General features: G+C 32.2%; 2 protein-coding genes across 3 annotated transcripts; one reads left to right on the plus strand and one right to left on the minus strand.

Moving 5' to 3' along the window:
• Positions 1-1,590: 1,590 nt before the first annotated feature.
• Positions 1,591-9,047, plus strand: LOC129918489 (tribbles). The gene is made up of 2 exons (XM_055999074.1): positions 1,591-2,794; positions 8,037-9,047. Exons 1-2 carry the CDS (start codon positions 2,040-2,042, stop codon positions 8,608-8,610), a joined length of 1,329 nt encoding a protein of 442 aa, XP_055855049.1. The 5' UTR covers positions 1,591-2,039; the 3' UTR covers positions 8,611-9,047.
• A 662-nt stretch (positions 9,048-9,709) lies between these two features.
• On the minus strand, positions 9,710-11,036 carry LOC129918490 (histone deacetylase 8-like). Of its 2 annotated transcripts, XM_055999077.1 has the most exons (2): positions 10,223-11,036; positions 9,710-10,156 (listed from the first exon to the last, which is right to left on the minus strand). In XM_055999077.1, exons 1-2 carry the CDS (start codon positions 10,902-10,904, stop codon positions 9,783-9,785), a joined length of 1,056 nt encoding a protein of 351 aa, XP_055855052.1. In that variant the 5' UTR covers positions 10,905-11,036; the 3' UTR covers positions 9,710-9,782. The 2 variants fall into 2 exon arrangements, with proteins under 2 accessions (XP_055855052.1, XP_055855051.1); XM_055999076.1 differs by having other exon boundaries at positions 9,710-11,035.
• Between the last annotated feature and the right edge of the window lie 6,571 nt (positions 11,037-17,607).

Consider the following 17,607-nt stretch of genomic DNA (forward strand, 5'->3'; position numbering starts at 1 on the left):
ATACTCATTGCATTTTAAAAAAAGGTGTAATACGATTATAATGTGTAAAAATTGATACACAAGGTTTTTTTTTAAAAAGAGCTGAGCTCAAAAATTCAACTTAATAGTTATTTCCTCATTAAATAGAACTACTCAGTGTTTTAATGAACATTCAAGATAACCCAGAGATAACTCAACTATTTTTAATCTGGAACCAGCTTAATAGCTTACGGCCATATTATTCACTAGTTTAAAAAATACATCTGGATGTAAAGAAATTGAAATGCCAAAAATAAATCCAAATCCGTAATATTCACTATCACACAGAGAAAAAATAGTCTTTTTTAACTATTTTCATAGTTAAAATAGGGAGAACTTATTTTTGACTTTTGACAATTTTACATCCAGATGTATTTTTTAAACTAGTGAATAATATGGCCGTTAGAGTCTATGTTCAATCATTTGCCGGCTAAGCATGATGTACAAGACCACATTCACATCAACCCATCTTCTAAACATTTCACAAAAACCAAAAAAAACTCGATTTCATTGTCTTTAATAATTTCCTTCCAATGATTAATGAAACTTTCAGTGCTCCTAGAATCATGCCACAACAAGTAGTTTCAATAAAAAAAATGTTTACTGAGTCAACTCATCACGTATCTCAATAATGAACTTCATAGTAACCACAAGTCAAACACAAAATTATATTTCATGTTCTAACTTGGTTAGGATTCTATTGACGAATATTCGTGGAATGAAAGTTATCATTATTTTTGTTATAAAATGCAATTAAAACAGCTGTCCTTCATTTTGATAACCTCTACTCATTTTGAAGGTGAAATAAATGTTTATTCAACAAAAAAGCTCGTATGACTTTTTTAAACGTTTAATAGGAGAACTCATTTTTTATTTTGCATAAAGTTGTGAAATTCCAAAACAAAGCAGAAAATCCATAACAAATAATCCAGACCAAACCAGAGATTATATAAATATCATTCACTTGAATGATTAACCCCTTTCCATTGCATTTCACCATTTTTAACCTACTCTATCTGTCAAATCAAACAAAGAACCTACGCATTTAATGTCAAAATATACCATATCATCAAAATGACATGCAGCAATTTTCTCAAATAAACAATTTTCTAAAATGTGATATCAAATTTCTTTACTCCTTCATAATTTTCTGTGTGTATTCTCTCTCTCTCTCTAGCACACCTTTTGACTTATCTATCTATCTATAGAAAAAAAAATTTAATATTTTTGATGCATGTGCTTCGCTCTTTTTCAATTTTCTTCTATTCAATGTGTACACACATAAATAAAATTTAAAAAAAGACGTACATGTTGCATACACAAGATAAAGCAATTAAAAAAAAATGTTGCTAGCTACTAAATGTTGCTAACAAACCTGCCGATCATGTTGCGTTTAATTGTTTCAAAAATCAAACAGTATATAACTATCTCTATCCTTCTCATTAGTTTTTGTGTTTCTTTTAATTTGTATCTTTTATACCCGCATCATTATGATGGCATCGTCATGGCATCGTCATCGTTTTAATTTGAAAAAAATAAAACAGAAAATTTCACACAACACGCCAACAGAGCGACACACAAGTCGATACACAAGCACCACAGCGGATAAAGTTGAAATTTCAAATTTCGTTCGAAACGAAACATCAGTTGAATACGTCGAAGCAACCAACGTGGACGTGTCCGTTCTGTGAACTGTGATAAATGTTGCTTCCGATTAATTTCGCTTTGTTATAATTATTAAGTTTTATTTTTTCTCCCTTTTTTTAATTTCGTTTTTATAATTTATTTGCGTCGTTATTTTTTTCTTTCGTCATCGATTTTTTTAATTTAATTTTTTCTCAAAAAATGAACCCATCGTTCCCCATGAAAAATATAAAATTATAAATTTTATTCCAAAAAAATAAAAAGAGTGAACTAAATCAATCAAAATAGATTTTAACTAAGAAAACAAACAGTGCTGTGCAATTTAAACAAACAAACCTATTTATTATTAAAAACAAAAACAAAACAAAAAAACAAAAATGGATACTACTACTGCAACTCCCACCTCAAACGGATATACCACCGACTCTACACCTGATAGCAACAAATGCATATCAGTCGTTCCTGATTCCAGTGTAACATCGCCTAACGAAGTGACACCAAATGTCAATTCTCCATCTGTCACCTCAAATACACCACTCAATCTAACAACACCAAAGAAATACATTCTGGATGCTTTGACACGTAATAAAAAAATATACTCCCCCGGTGGCTGTGATATTCGCTCTCTGCACATACGCTCCGAACCCGGAAGTTTGAAACTTCTCAAGGATCGCTATCTTCTGACAACCGAACGTACACCTGTTCCCACCGATTCAAAGTCTAGTTACAAACATTTTGTAGATCTGTCAAGTTCAAATTTAAAATGCGTTGACATTTACAATGGAGAACAATATCTTTGCAAAATTATCAACGAACCGCTGTACAAAGTTCAAATGGCATATTTCAATTTGAAACATGACAACTGTGTTAGTAGCATTTATGAACATCAATTGGTACGATCTGTTCGCGATGTCATACCGATGTCAAGAAATCGCACCTACGCAATTGTCCAGCAAGGTGCTGAAATTTACGAGGATTTACACACATACATACGTAATAAGCGGCGACTTGGCGAAACAGAAGCTCGATCGTTATTCCATCAAATATGTCAGACTGTACAGGTGTGTCATCGCAATGGGATTATTTTGAGAGATTTAAAACTGAAACGGTTTTATTTCATTGACGAAGAGAGGTAGGTGTTTTTTTTTGTATTTATTCTTTCTCTTTCTCAAATCAAACAAATTGATTGCATCTGTTTGATTAAGTAAATCTGTCAAAAGTTCGAAATTTTGCAATAAAAACTCTATCACCGAAAAAATATATAAAACACAAAAGTTGCAACATGTAACTTGAAAAAATTCAAGGAATTGGGCAACAAACATGGGTACACATATTATTTAGCGCTGAGACTGCAGCAGCAGCATGTGGTGCTGCTGCCGTAAGCCTCAGCGTAACCGTGGTGTGGTGCAATATCATGCCCATTTAGTAAATACGTCCGATTGCTTCATTGCAACAAGAATTCTTATTTTTTATTCTCTTTTTGTTTTTGTCTTTTTCTCAACTTTTTTTTCTTTTTACCTCTGTTTCTGCTTTTTTTTGTCTTTTTTTTTGTTTTGTTGTCGGTGCGCAACTTTGCAGCTGTCATTGCCATTGCAATATGTTGTTCTTGTGCAATGTAAAACCGATCACGCAAAGCGGTGTGTAAACTGCAGAGCAGAGTACAGTGCCGTAGGTGGATTAATAGTGCCTATAGTGCTTCTATAGTAGTTTACTTCGACTGCTTGTATTTTTTTTAACTCAACAAAAAAAAAAAAACATGTCAGGGAATCTGGGATTTCTTGAAAATAAATACGCAATAAATTTAGATTCCTTTCACCAAAGAACAACCAACAAACCAAAAACCCTTTTGATATGCAAATTATGTTACAAATTTTCTAACTGCTGTTTGTGTCTTGTGTGTGAATTTCTAAACAATCCCCTTTCATATATTATTTACACACTACACACGCATGTACCTATCTTTTCTCGCTTTTGTTTTGCTTGGAGTTTTCCATATTCTCAAAAAACTTTCCCATTATTCATATTTTTTTGTTTTTCTTGATAGGATTCGTGGTTGGTGAGATTGTTAAAAAAGAAGAAAGGTACAAAAGAAGCAATGTATGAAAGAGTAATATATTACCATTACTCATTGTTTGGGAAAAAGATTAAAGAAGAATGTTTGTTGTGCGAATATTCGTATTAAGAAACTAGAAAAAATTGTAATCAAACAATAGACAGGGTTTTCATTCTGACTCTTCTTGTTTTTCTGTCGCTCAGTTTTGCTGTCAAAACTTTGAGAACTTTTAATTTTTATAAAGTAAACAAACAGTGCAAAAAATACTGTCACTCTTCTATAGAATTTGAATTTCTATAGAATTTCTGTCATCTTTCTTATCTTAAAAATACAAACAGAACTAATCAGAGAAATTGTTCTATTTTTCTGTCAAAATGTTTGAATTTACTAAATTTAGCCCAATTTTTTTGAGATCCGGAAATGTATTTAATCCGCAAATCAAAATAATTTCTTTATGGTTAAACATGTTTATCTTCGTCAGCTGATAGTTAACTCGTCAGCTGACGTCATCACAAAGACACAAGCAACTGTTTTTGTTACTGCTAAAAAATGGATTTGGTTGGAAGAACATTAAATCAAATAATGCTGTTAGGTCAGTTCATATTACTGTCATCTGTCAAACGGAATTCTAGAGATCTCAAAAAATTACACACGATAATTTTTATTCTTTTATTCTAAAAAACTCTAGGTATTCAAAATATTTCACGATGAGATAAATGATAACGTGAATTTTTGATAACCTAAAGTTACCATTTCCTAAAATTTGAAAAATGTTTTCTGATTTCCAGTTAAATGACAGGAAGGGCTCAAGTGTTTGTTTGATATAATTCGATGACTCAAAAACTGATTCTTAACGAAATTCAACAGAACCAAGATTTTTGAGTCATCGTGTATTTTTTTAATAAACTAAACAGAATGAGATCTGTTCAGTGAATTTCTCGAAGTAAAAAAGATGACAATACATTAAGTTTGGTTTAAAACATACCGGGACAGCGTTCAAATATGTAAACTTTTTAAATGCATCTTCATCTTTTAAAAAAATAATCAAAAAAACTACCATGCTCCGGCCCCTAAACACTTATTTCACTTTTTGAAAATAGACCAACAAATCCCCCTCAATTTGAAATTCTATAAAGCATTTAAAAGCACCAAATAACGAACGCCTTTGGAAATGAATCCACAACCAAGGTGGTTTGGCTTACTTCACAAATTGTTTCCTAAAAATATCCGAATAGATGAATAATTTCGAAAAATTGAATAAAACACAAAATCTACTCGGTGTGTATGGAAATCTAAGGTCATTTACACACCGATTTACTATTATTATAATTTTTGTGTAGATATCTCTTTATAATTATTCTCTCTTTCTCATATTCTCTCATTTTATAAATTATTTATACAAAAATATTTATTTCGGCCATGACTGTGATCTATCAAAATCCAAAATTTATAATTTAAATGATAAACTAATTAAAATATAATTTAAATACGATTTAGTCATTGCTGCCCCCAAATTTTACCAAATAAAAATTCATTAAAGCACGCCAATGTGCTCATTAAGTTTCATTTCTCACAAATACTCATTTAAATCGGCAAAATTCACACATTTTTCTCTTTCTCTCTCTCTCTGGCTGTCTCTCTCTTTCGTTTTAATTTTGACACAAGCATTAATGTGGCAGTAGTTGTTGGTATCGCAATCAATTTGCACAACAATGTTTCCAGCACAACTGTACATTATGATGATCGCAGCGGTGTGTGATGATGCCGAGTGATCATGTTTTTGTATATGTGTACACACGAGTATCATGGATTGAATTATGTGTGTGTGTGAGAGATACTCGAGGTTGTGTTTTCGCAATTTTTCTTTACCCACATTTAGGTGTATATCAGGGTCAGTTCGAGGTTGCCACATTTTTTTTTTAAACCCAACGAATGACAGAGAACAAATAAAATCACTGATGGTGTGTAAATTTGATGAGAGAGAATGTGTTGGAGGATCGATCACAGTAGAATGGTGTGTGGGAATGGGAAGGGGAGGAAGTAGCTGAACAAGAGAAGATACATTTTTATGGGTTATCGCTTTTCGGAAGCTGAGAGTGGATCATAATATCGATTTCGTCCATCATTTCGTGGTGATGGTGTGGGGCAATGTCTGTTGGATGTTGTGCAAAGTGAAGGGGCACACATTTCCACAGTAGTTTCAAACGGGGCAAGGAGGGTATAATAATTGAAATCAGATACACAACAATACAATAAATTATATTCAGCCTCTTCTTAGCTTCTGTATTTTGTTCAGTGTGCATTGCGATGCAATTTTTGTTGCCCTCCTTTTTGCGGTTGTTTATCTTTTCGTTCTGTTTTCATTTCCATGTTTGCCTCTTGATCTTGAGTAATGATCACACTTTTTGTGATTTTTTAAGTTCAATTTTTCATTCGTTTTTTTTTTTTCAATAAAATATGGGTCAATGTTAGAGAGGTGAGGAAGGTGAAGAAACATACATAAAAGGCAAACATAGATACACGATTCGAGTATAATACGTCATTTTTTGTATTGTGTATACTCTACTGTCATTCGGCTTTGTACCTACTACGTGTTTTTCAAATGATGACATATCCCAATGAATTCATTGGGTCAATCGATTATAATTGATGCCATCATCACTGTCATCATATCATATCGTCACCATCATAACCACCGCCGCCGCCGCCCAGTTTAATTTTATAATTTATGTTGTCAGAGTGACAGCACAGAGTCACAGAGTTCAGTAATATAAAAATTTCTTGCAAGAGTGAGTGATTGTTGTTGTTATTGTTGCTCAATTATCTAAATCGTTGAAATTATATTTCAAAACCTTTGAGATTTGTTATACCGCTACTACACTGCCACCTAGCTTATTTCATACAAAACAAGATACCTATGAGGTTAAATCGATTTTAACCTTAAATGGGCACATATAAAGTGACAGCTTTTGTCAAATATGGGTAAGAGTATTAAGAAATCTTAACAAAAAGTGTATACCCACTTTTTTGTATTATTATTTGTGTAAGTAGAAAAAACAAAGAACAATCAAAGTATTTAGTGCAACAATTTCAATTTCATTGCTCGATGTGGGAAATATTTAAAATGTGACATCATTTTGACGTTTTTGACTTTACAGATATATTTATTTCTCTCCTCTGAAAATGGTTTTTTTTTTTGTTTTCTCAACAAATCAGATTGGGCGTCTATATTTAAACTTTTAATTTAGTGGCGCAATATTGCGACCATCGACCCAGCCCAATTAAGATTTTTTCAAAGTGAGTCTGACAAATCTTTAAAAAGGGGCATCTACCTACCGTGTAGATATATTATGTACCTTGAGTAATAAATAAATGTGAGTTTTATGTTTTTTTTTTTCGTAAGCTTATTTGACATTGTAGCTTGTACATGTATATATTTTGCTTTGTTCGATTTATTTTTTCGTTATTTAAACGTTGCTACACTTATGATGTCAATGGCACAGTCTCTCAGAATTCAATGCCAAAGTTTTTTTTTTGTCTGTATTGTTGTTGTTGTTTTACTTTCAAAGACAATAATACTCACGTTTTGTGTTTTTGTATGTATTTGAATATGAAACGTCAACAAAACGGATATTTAAATAAACAATAAATTGATGGTTGCATGTATTTCGTTTTTTTAATGATTAAGTGTCACTTAATCATAACTATGAATCTTTTTAATGAAAAATTTAAAAAAAGATCATGAAAAATGACAGATCTTCAATGGAAATTTCAACATTTGACCTGTCATGTGTCAAATTTTGGTCAAAAATGTCAATGAATTTCCGTTGACTTGCAACACTACTTTTGCCTGCAATAAATCATTGCCATGCAAAATAGCACTGTTTGATTGTGGTCAGAGTGAATTAGGTTATATGACATTTTTGTCATCACAATGTCAATAATCTGACCTACCAAACTCTTTAAAGCCCCATTTGGAAGTGTATCGACTTTAAACAAATTAATGTCATCAGATAAAGTTGTGATATCTTTGTGAAAAGTTTGTGTTTTGTGTGACAAAAATGTATTGCGGAAGAAATCGACATGATAAACTGTGAAAAAATTGCATTGTTTGACATTTTGTTCATCTAACAGATGTCAAACTGACAAATGACTGAACAAAATTATTATCAATCAACACTTCACTCGGATTTTTGTACATTTTGTAACTTGACAGAACTTATGAACTTTTTTGACAGATTGTACCTACTCATTCATGGTTGCCAATTCTATTTTTATATTCGTATGTAACTAATGTCATTTTTTTCTTTTAATTTTTCAGAACAAAAATTCAATATGAATCTCTGGAAGGTTCAATGATCCTCGATGAACCTGAGGATGATACACTCTATGACAAAATTGGATGTCCCTTGTATACTGCTCCAGAACTTTTATGCCCGAATTCCACCTATGCTGGCAAGCCTGCTGATATGTGGTCCTTAGGTGTGATTCTCTACACAATGCTCGTTGGTCAGTATCCATTCTACGAAAAGGGAGGTTGCAATCTGATAACGATTATCCGACACTGCCAGGTGCAGATACCGACAGCACTAAGCAAACCAGTGCGTTGGTTATTACGAAATTTGCTGCGACGTATTCCAGATGAAAGATTAAAAGCTGAGGATATATTTATGCATCCATGGTTGGCAGAACTTAAACCAGCTTACATGCATATAACTGTTGATGCAGTCTTTTCGGATAGTGAAAGTGAGGGAAAGGGAAAGAGAAGCAAAAATAATGACGACGATGATGATGACGACGATTGTGACAGATCAAAGCCTAAAAGATCGAAATATGACTTTTTTGACACAATTACAACGGACTTTTCAATGGACGATATCGGCGAAATGGGATGATTGTGATTAATTGTTTTCTTCGTTGTTGTTGTTATCTCGAGGGTCCAATCCAAAGGATTCAAGAAATTCAAATCGAAAGCGTAGAGTGAGAGCTTAAGCTTTTATGACATTTGTTGACTGTTGTCATTTACAACACACACGCACACATCAGGAGCCTGCTTTGAAAGCTGTTGGCCAACTAGAACAACAAAAGGTGAACGCAGCGGAACCCTGCTTATGAATTGTCTTAAATGTTTGTCCGAGTGATTTTAACTAAAAAATAAAAAGATAAATGAGTAGGAAGGCGGCGAGTGATTAGGTCGCATTTGTTGAATTTTTTTATTACATGTATAGTTTTCTTTATTACATTTATAATTTTTGTTAAAAAAATTAAATTTAAAAAAAATGAACAAAAAAATAGTAAACACAATAAAATTGACAATGAATTTGAAACAAAATATGTAAGTTATTGGTTTTTGGAATGGAAGAAATGTATTAAGAAATGTTAAGTAGTTGGAAGTGCAGCTTTTATTTCAGATTTAAAAATATATTAAACTCCTTCAATCGCTTGGATAATGGAAAGGTCTCAAAAAGATGAACAAGTCTAATTTCAGATTTGAGAAATATAAAGTCATGTAATCGCTTGAATAATGGAAAAGTCTCAAAAAGATGAACACGTCTAATTTCAGATTTGAGAAATATAAATTCTTGTAATCGCTTGAAGAATGGAAAGGTCTTAAAAAGATGAACACGTCCAATTTCAAGTATCCTTAGATGCGTTCGACTGGGCATTGGAAATTATTAGGGGTATTCATGAAAAGGTTGCAAGCCGTTCTGTTGCATGCATTTGACAGATCGGCAAGAAACGGTTCGTTTGGTTTTGACAATAGCTTCCGTTCCCGTCCGTCTATTATAGTTGGGCCTAAAGTGGTAAGTGTAGGGTAGACCTGTTTGTTTACCATATTTACCGTTTTACCAGGTTTACCAAGAGTTTACACCGTTGCACCGTTTACACCATCAATTTTGTCGGAAATTGAGTGGGTACCTACACTCAGAGAAAAAAATAGTTAAACTCAGGATAAATATTTTAAATAGTTAAAAAATGGTTATTTTATTTATGTATTTGTTTATTCGCCATTTTCATATTCACAAAACTAGGGTTAAAAAATTAAATATCAAAATTAAAAATAAGATCACACAGACATAACATTGTATTTTTTAATATTCTCTTGTATTGATTTAACGCATTCTTCCATATATTCATCGCTGTTTAGATCTTCTCTTCTACTTTTTTGTATTTGAATAGTATAATCTGGTCCATAGTCCAAAAAGAATTCGTTTTCATCAGGAATGTCATCATCCAATTCTTTGTTGCAGACTGCAGCTGTAATTTCCGTCCAATACCGACTTGTATTTACAAAATTATAACCTCCACCTCCAAGTAATACCAAAGGTAGTTTAAATTCCATCACGAATTTGATGCATTCAATCAAATCCTTTGGGTATAAATTTGAATTACCTAATGGATCTCCAGCTAAAGCATCACCTCCACATTGTATCACACAAACTTGAGGTTTATAAGTGTCCATTATTAAACTTATCGTTTTTTTGAAGTAATTAAAAAATCTTGCACCTGATATACCACTTTTATAGGGAAAGTTTGCTGCGTATCCTTTCCCTGTAGCAAGACCACAATTTTCGCTTTTACCAGTTCCAGGAAAAAATCCTGGTTCACACTGATGAAAGGAAAGTGTAAATACTCGTTTTGTTGTTTCAAAAGCCTCTTCCACACCGTCACCATGATGAACGTCCAGATCAATATAAATGATCCTATCGAATTTTGTTCTCAGTTCAAGAATTCCTAATACAATATCATTAACGTAACAATATCCTCCGGCTTTATCTCGATGTGCATGATGCCAACCACCATTCCAATTAATAACAATATCAGCCGATCCTCGACAAAGTTCATCACAGGCAGTAATTGTAGCTCCGGCTATAGTTGTGGCATAATTGATAATTCCCCCCCAAGTTGGACAATCATAACCTAATCCAAAATCTTCACTTTCTGAATTATCTAATTCACTTTCATCACCGTGCGCATCAGAGCATTTCTTAAGAAATTTTAAGTAATCTTCAGAATGAAAATTTCTCAAATCAGAGAGTTTGCATATTTTTGGAATAAGAATGTCCATGTGGGACAAAAGTCCATATGATTTGATTAATGAGTGAACCATACTAGCTCGGTTCTGAACAGCTGGATTTTTGTTGCTTTCTGCAATCAAATTCTCACTGTAAACATATTTAATTGACATTTTTGATAGAATTTGAACAACAAACTAAACGAATATGTAAACAGATTTAAAGCAGAAACACAATCACACTTTGCCAAAGGCATCGACAAACTATACCAAGACTGGAAACTTTCGTACGTCTCACCCCTAAAGACCCTTTTGTTTACAGTGTATGTGAATGCCGTGCACACGCACACGCACACACCCTTTAAGCAAGAACAGATTTGATAGTCCGGCTTGAAAATGCCAATACGAGGTTGGCGAGGTTGCACTCACACACTTAGGGGAGATCTGCTTAAGATGACATAATCGACAAGACGACATAGTGGCATTTTCTCAGCAACCAAAGGTGAAGTATCTAAGGACCAGATCGTGTAGTTTTTATGCTTTTAAGATTGAAACCATTTTCGGGTAAGATGACATGACGCTTGTCCGTTCAAGTTGCTTTGTAGTTAGGAATAGCTGCGTTCCTTTGGAAATATTTATCTACTTTTTAGTACTTAAAACTACTTTGATCTACTTTGCTATACTGAAAAAGTAGTTCAAAGCAGCTTTAAGTACTAAAAAGTAGATAAATATTTCCAAAGGAACGCAGCTAATGAAGAAAAGGGGTATGTCATCTTACCTAAAGGTTTGTCAACTTATACAGGGCTGAGGACCAAATTTAAAATAATTTTTAAAAATACTAATATGTTTGAATTCTATGCTTAGGGCCGGTTTGTTCACACTCGATTATCTTTTAATCAAGGATTTTTCTATGGAACAATCCTTGATTAAAAGATAATCGACTGCGAACAAACTGGCCCTTAATTTATTTTTTGTTGTAAATAAAAAAATAAACGTAATTAATTTCAATTTCAATGCTATGAGTTCTAGATTTTTTTATTTTCAGCCTTATAGAAAAAAGTATGTCATCTTAAGCAGATCTCCCCTACAACTTTTTCTGTATGAACACAAAGTTGAAGGAGAATCGTAGTGAAAAAGTTTGAAAGGAAAAACGAACGTAGGAAAGACAAAGGCAACAAATATACAAAGTTCATAGCGTAAAGCGTCATTTTGTTATTACTTCTTTCAGTTTCTCGTGGTCGTGCCTCGTTCTAGAACTAAATAATAATACAAAAAATTTTTCTTTCTCTGAGAGGAGAAATTGGAATACAATTTTATCATCCATTTTGTTGCTTCTGTAAAGCATTATAGAAGCAAAATTGTTAATAGGGAGGTATACCTACGCATGATTAGAGTTTAAAAATGAACTATCCTGATTGAAAGCTTTTTATTTCTGGGTAAAACAAACTTTCAAACCGAAAAATAGTGCTCGATTTCTAATACCCAAAATCACGTTACTTTACATTTTGACAGAAGTTTTGAACAACAATAGGTCTGTTTGAAATACAGTCGACTCCCTCTAATTCGAATTTCCCTCTAACTCGAACTCTTTTACAATTTAAAAGAAAATTTTTGAAGTAAAAAGAATATTAGTCCCTCTTATTAGAACTTCCATCTCACTGAGGGAAAAAATAAATTGGAGTTGAAACGTCGTTGATTCAAAGTTGAACTACTTTGATTTATGTGACATTAAGATACGAAACCATCAAAAATTAACCTATTTTCCACGTTGATTTTAAAATGTTCATCTTCAACGCAAAATCATTCCGAATAATAGTTAAATCAATGTGGTTTTCATTGAATTGTTGAATTTTTACAAACAAAAGAGAATGAAGAAATATAAAATTAATGGAGTTCTTAAAATGTTCACATCTTTCAATTTCTATTAAGAAAATACATATTTTTCATACCTTGGTCAACGCGTTGAATCTCTGACATTAACTTCACCCCTAGGCTTGTCGTTTGCACTGTCATGAAGAAGAAGGGGAAGAGCGGATGAAACTGCCAAGTTAAATTACTAATCTAACACAAATTGGCACTCCTAGAGCAAGTCGTTTTAGTACAAACGACTAACGCAACAGTGGTGATTGACACTGTTAAAAAAAAACTCACGTCATTTTTATATCAGAAAGACAATACGTTGACCTTTGTAATCCTAGCTTAAGTTTATATGTCTAGTTTAAAAATATGCCGCAGACTTCAAAATTTGGTAAGTATTCATACCAGGTAGGTTTTCCTGTCTTCTTGCTATTTTTGCAATAATTTCAATACAAGTTTTGTTTGTAAGAAAAAATCATACATATTATACCTATTCATATTTTAATACCGTTGAATGTTTAGTTAAACAATTTATATTTTATACCATCAGAAACATTAAGATACATATTATTAAAAAAAGGCTCCAAAAACTTTCTGGCAATTTTTTTTACTCGTACATTACATATCAGAATGGTTTATTTTGGTTTTTAAGAAATATTATGTTGGAGTTGTAGAAAACAAATTGTTTCACAAAATTGGACCCCGAACAATCTTCACTGACAGGGTCAGTGTGTCAAAACACACTGCAATGATTTCTTTCAATGATGAAATCCAATGAAAGGAATACCTACTGGCCCCTTTGTTTGACAAAGTCATAGATTTCATTGCTGTTGAAATCGAAATTTTCCGGTGCCTTGTGTACATGTTCATATTTTATGTTCATGCATGTATGTACCTATGTATTTATTTTGCACTTTAAATATATTTTTGAAATATTTCATTTTTATGTATCAGTTTCATATGGAAAAATAGTACGTATACGCCCTAGTGTCCGAATTTTACTTTGTAATTCATGTGTTTGCTCACTGTATTTGTGGTTTAAAAATTAAGTCTGAGTTAATAAAAATGCTAGTCGATTCAAGTGAACTTGATAATTGGAAAACCTGTTCGGGGTTATGAATTCACAAGTGGCAGCGGTGGTGCGAAGCGTAGTGCGTCGGCCTCCCAACCGCTAGGTCGTGAGTTCAAGCCCAGCTCGGGCAATTTTCAAAATCAATTGAACATAAGCGACTTAGCACCACTGAAAAGGGGTCTGATGATCGGGTTGGTCCCCGTGAAATAGCTATAACTCCAGCCTATGAACTTGGTGGTAACACACACAAGTTGTTGTTGTTCATTCAAAACCTTCAACCGTTTATAATATATGTTTTGAATCCGTATATGGACAAAGAACATCAGAAGCCTATTTTAAAAAGGGGTCTACAATTATCCATTTCCAAAAGGTCAAACAAAGTCCATATAACCTTTATATAAGCCCAATGCAAATTGGTAGACACCACGCCCCTTTAAATGGAAATTTTGAATTAATAATCCTCTTTTTGGTATGGTTTTTCTATTTGAATTGTTTTTAACAATTGTCGTTTAATATTCCCACAGAATTAATCATAGTAAGAATTCCATTTCATTACAAATTACAAACTAAGCAGAATAAAATACATTAAAATACAAAATCCGCATTCTAAATGGAAAAATCTTGTACATTTTAAAGAATTCCAGAATGTATGAATTCTGTTAAATCATTCAAGCATTTATACATTTTCTGTATATATTTCAATTATTACAAAAAATTATGAAATAGCTAAAGCAAAGACTTTATTTAAACCTTCAATAAGAATAGATAGTCTTTTCAATGAACTTTTATATGATTAAACATTCATATAAAATATTTAAATTCTGGTAGATATAATATCAGGTGATGAAGAAAAAAAAACAAACAGCGGCGTCAAAAAGATATCAAATAAAACCCGATGGCTACGTGATAAATTTCAACATTCTCCTTTATTTTATTCATACACGTGCTGTCTATCATCTACCATATTAGCAAATAAATTAAAAACGTTCTTATAGGTATCGCAAGCGAAGCTGACTTGCCTAATCAGTTTTATGGGTGAATGAATTTCTTGATTGAGATACGTATTTTTGGTTTAAAATTATTATTATCGTTGAATACGTGCAATGCGACAAGAAGACCGGAACTATGAAATTGTTTTCTAGACATCTTCTGCATAGTCGTCCCCTCGAGCAATAAAAATGTATTTATCTAAATGAATTCAAGTGAATTGTTATTGTTTAAATTTTTGTTTTATAGAACAAATAAATTCTTTGTCATAATAACAAATAAGTATGTAGATAATAAGTAATTAGCATACAAGAGTACTACCTACCCACTTTAATGAGAAGCACAAAACAATATTCATTTTATAGTGACGCACAAGCTAAGGTCATTTGAAAAGTTTGTTTTATAATTATCTACATTTTAGTATCGGAAATGCCTATTTAGCTTAAAGATGCTGTATCACTTTATGAGTTTACTGTTTGCATTATAAATGGAAGTACAAGGTTTTTTTTACATAATTATTTATTTTTAATTAATATTTTATGGAGAGAATAGAGTTTATTTTAAAAATAGAAAATTGTTACATGCAAAAACCCTATTATGGAAGTCACTCTATGGTTAGACTGGAGTCAAATGTCTAATCTTTAAATATGTTCCTTTTTCTAGCAATTAACATCCAATTTCATTTTGAAAATGAATCATGCATTTAGAAGTGAAAATTCACAATTTTGCAAATCAAATTCACCTTTTTCGTACTAAAATAAAAATGTCTTTGAAGTCTATATTTCTATTCCGGTGATTGTAGTAGAGTGAAAATTTACTTTTCGACAAATGTCAAAATTGCATTTACTTATTTTACCTAAATAAATTGAAAATATAGTGTGAACCTACTTAGTTTCAAAATTTATACTTTGTGAGACAGTATGAAGGCACGTTCACGAGACTATATCCCGAACACACATAAACTCTTTAAATTTTTAGTTCAAAACCGTTAAATGAAAGTAAATCAAGTTTGAGTTATTTCAATGAATTTATAGTATGTCAAACTAAAGTTGCAGTTCGCCATATGTGAATCAAGGTCAATTGCTATTACTAAAATGTTTCTTTATTACCATAAATACTAGCTTGTACAACTTCTATTCGGACACAAGACACAAGTGCAACATAAGTTAAATATAAACTCAGAACAAGCTTTATCTTAACCAAAAAAAAAATAAACTAGACCAACAAATACATTTTTAGTGAATTATCTTAATAATCAAAATAATACATGTTTAGAAGCTCATAGCAGATCACAAGTATACAAAATCAATTAGGTAATAATTACTGAATGTAAAACGAGCAATTATACATCACTAGAGTCTTAAGTCTCTAGTTCTTAGCTCAAGAACAAGATTTCGAAAAAAAAAGTGTGTGGCCATAGAATATAATCGAGCTCACTAGGTCAAAACGTTTCAATTACCAAATGCAACACCATCAACAGCAATAATTTAAGTGGCAACATTTAAGAACTCACAGCCACCACATCTAACTCTTTTTTTATTTTGACTTACCTATACTCTGTCTCAATAACTTAGAAGTTAGAACATAAAACTCTTGCCAAAGTCTTTCGCATAAGATAAAAGTGATATGCATATGTCAATGCTAACTGGTCCAACAAGAGCGTAAATGAGATCGAGATCAAAGTTGTGCCATAAAAAGTCGTCGTGTATAACAAATGTCACTCTCAAAACAATCTCAAGAGCGTGTGCACTCTGTTAAATCAAACAGACAACACACAAGAAGAAGAAACACAATTTTAAAGCTCAACTTCTAAGCCAACCAACTGATATGGTGGTTAAGTTTGGAAGTTTTTGCCATAAGTTGAAACCACCATGAAAACCAACTTTTAAATATTTCAAGTTTACTCTATACACTTTGAGAGATCTTGTTGTGGAGCAAGCTGCGTTCTTAAAGATGAAGTAATGTCGAACAGTTGTTGTCGAAATCGAAATGAAAAGTGGTGTCACCATTACACTATGGTTCTAAAGGGGTAAGGTAGAGTCAGACGGGGTTAGATTTGGAATAAAAATAAAGCTGTACACACAAGGCATATTGAAAGTTTAGCCGAGATTCATTTTGACCTTCTTCGGTGTGTGTTTACGCGAAATATAAGTTCTGGTTTCATCATCGACAAATGTAGTAGAATAGAGGTATCTGTTTACATTTGGGTTGAATTGTTGCTGAAATGAATCAAAAATTTCTCAAAAAGCCAACGAAATTGCTTAACTGAATAGAAAACAACAGTTTCACAATTACAAATATTTTTTTCTTGAAATATGGCACTGCGCACGAGTGTTCTTATATTCGCGCGCTCCTTTAAGACAAACCAACAATCGTTTATATAGTTTTTTGATTGCGCGAGATAAATATCACTAAAACGATCTATTTTCATTCGAAGTCTTGCCACATGATTGGCACCCACTATACTTTACAGCATATTTTGTCTTGTTTGATTTGAATTTAAATTTTAATTGAAGGTTGGGCGGAAGGGCGCGAGAGACGAAGCAGTCTAGATGTCTAGAACACCTTAGGTAAATTGTTTTGAGAGAAATATTTAATTATTTTTGTGTTTTGTTTAAAGTTATTGGCTTTGATTGTTCTTTTTCAATTAATTTTTCTTTTTTTTTTTAATTGTTGTGGCTCTAGGTCACAGGAAGTGAGGAAATGATTTTGATTTATATATTCAGTTTGTTTATTGACGTGTTAAAATTTGTAATTGAATTTTGTGGAATTCTAAATATTTGACATGAAAAGTATAACATGTAGTAACGTTTTTCTTATATTGGGAAGATAAAATAAGAAAAGTATAGTTTTTCCAAAAGATACAATTTTGAGTAATCAAGTGCTGCAATATGTACCTACCTGTTTCGTTTAGATATGGTCCACTATTTGAATGAACTTTTTCAATAGTCGCCCTTTGTC

The sequence above is a fragment of the Episyrphus balteatus genome, chromosome 4 (genome assembly GCF_945859705.1).
Source record: "Episyrphus balteatus chromosome 4, idEpiBalt1.1, whole genome shotgun sequence".
NCBI classification, from domain to species: domain Eukaryota; kingdom Metazoa; phylum Arthropoda; class Insecta; order Diptera; family Syrphidae; genus Episyrphus; species Episyrphus balteatus.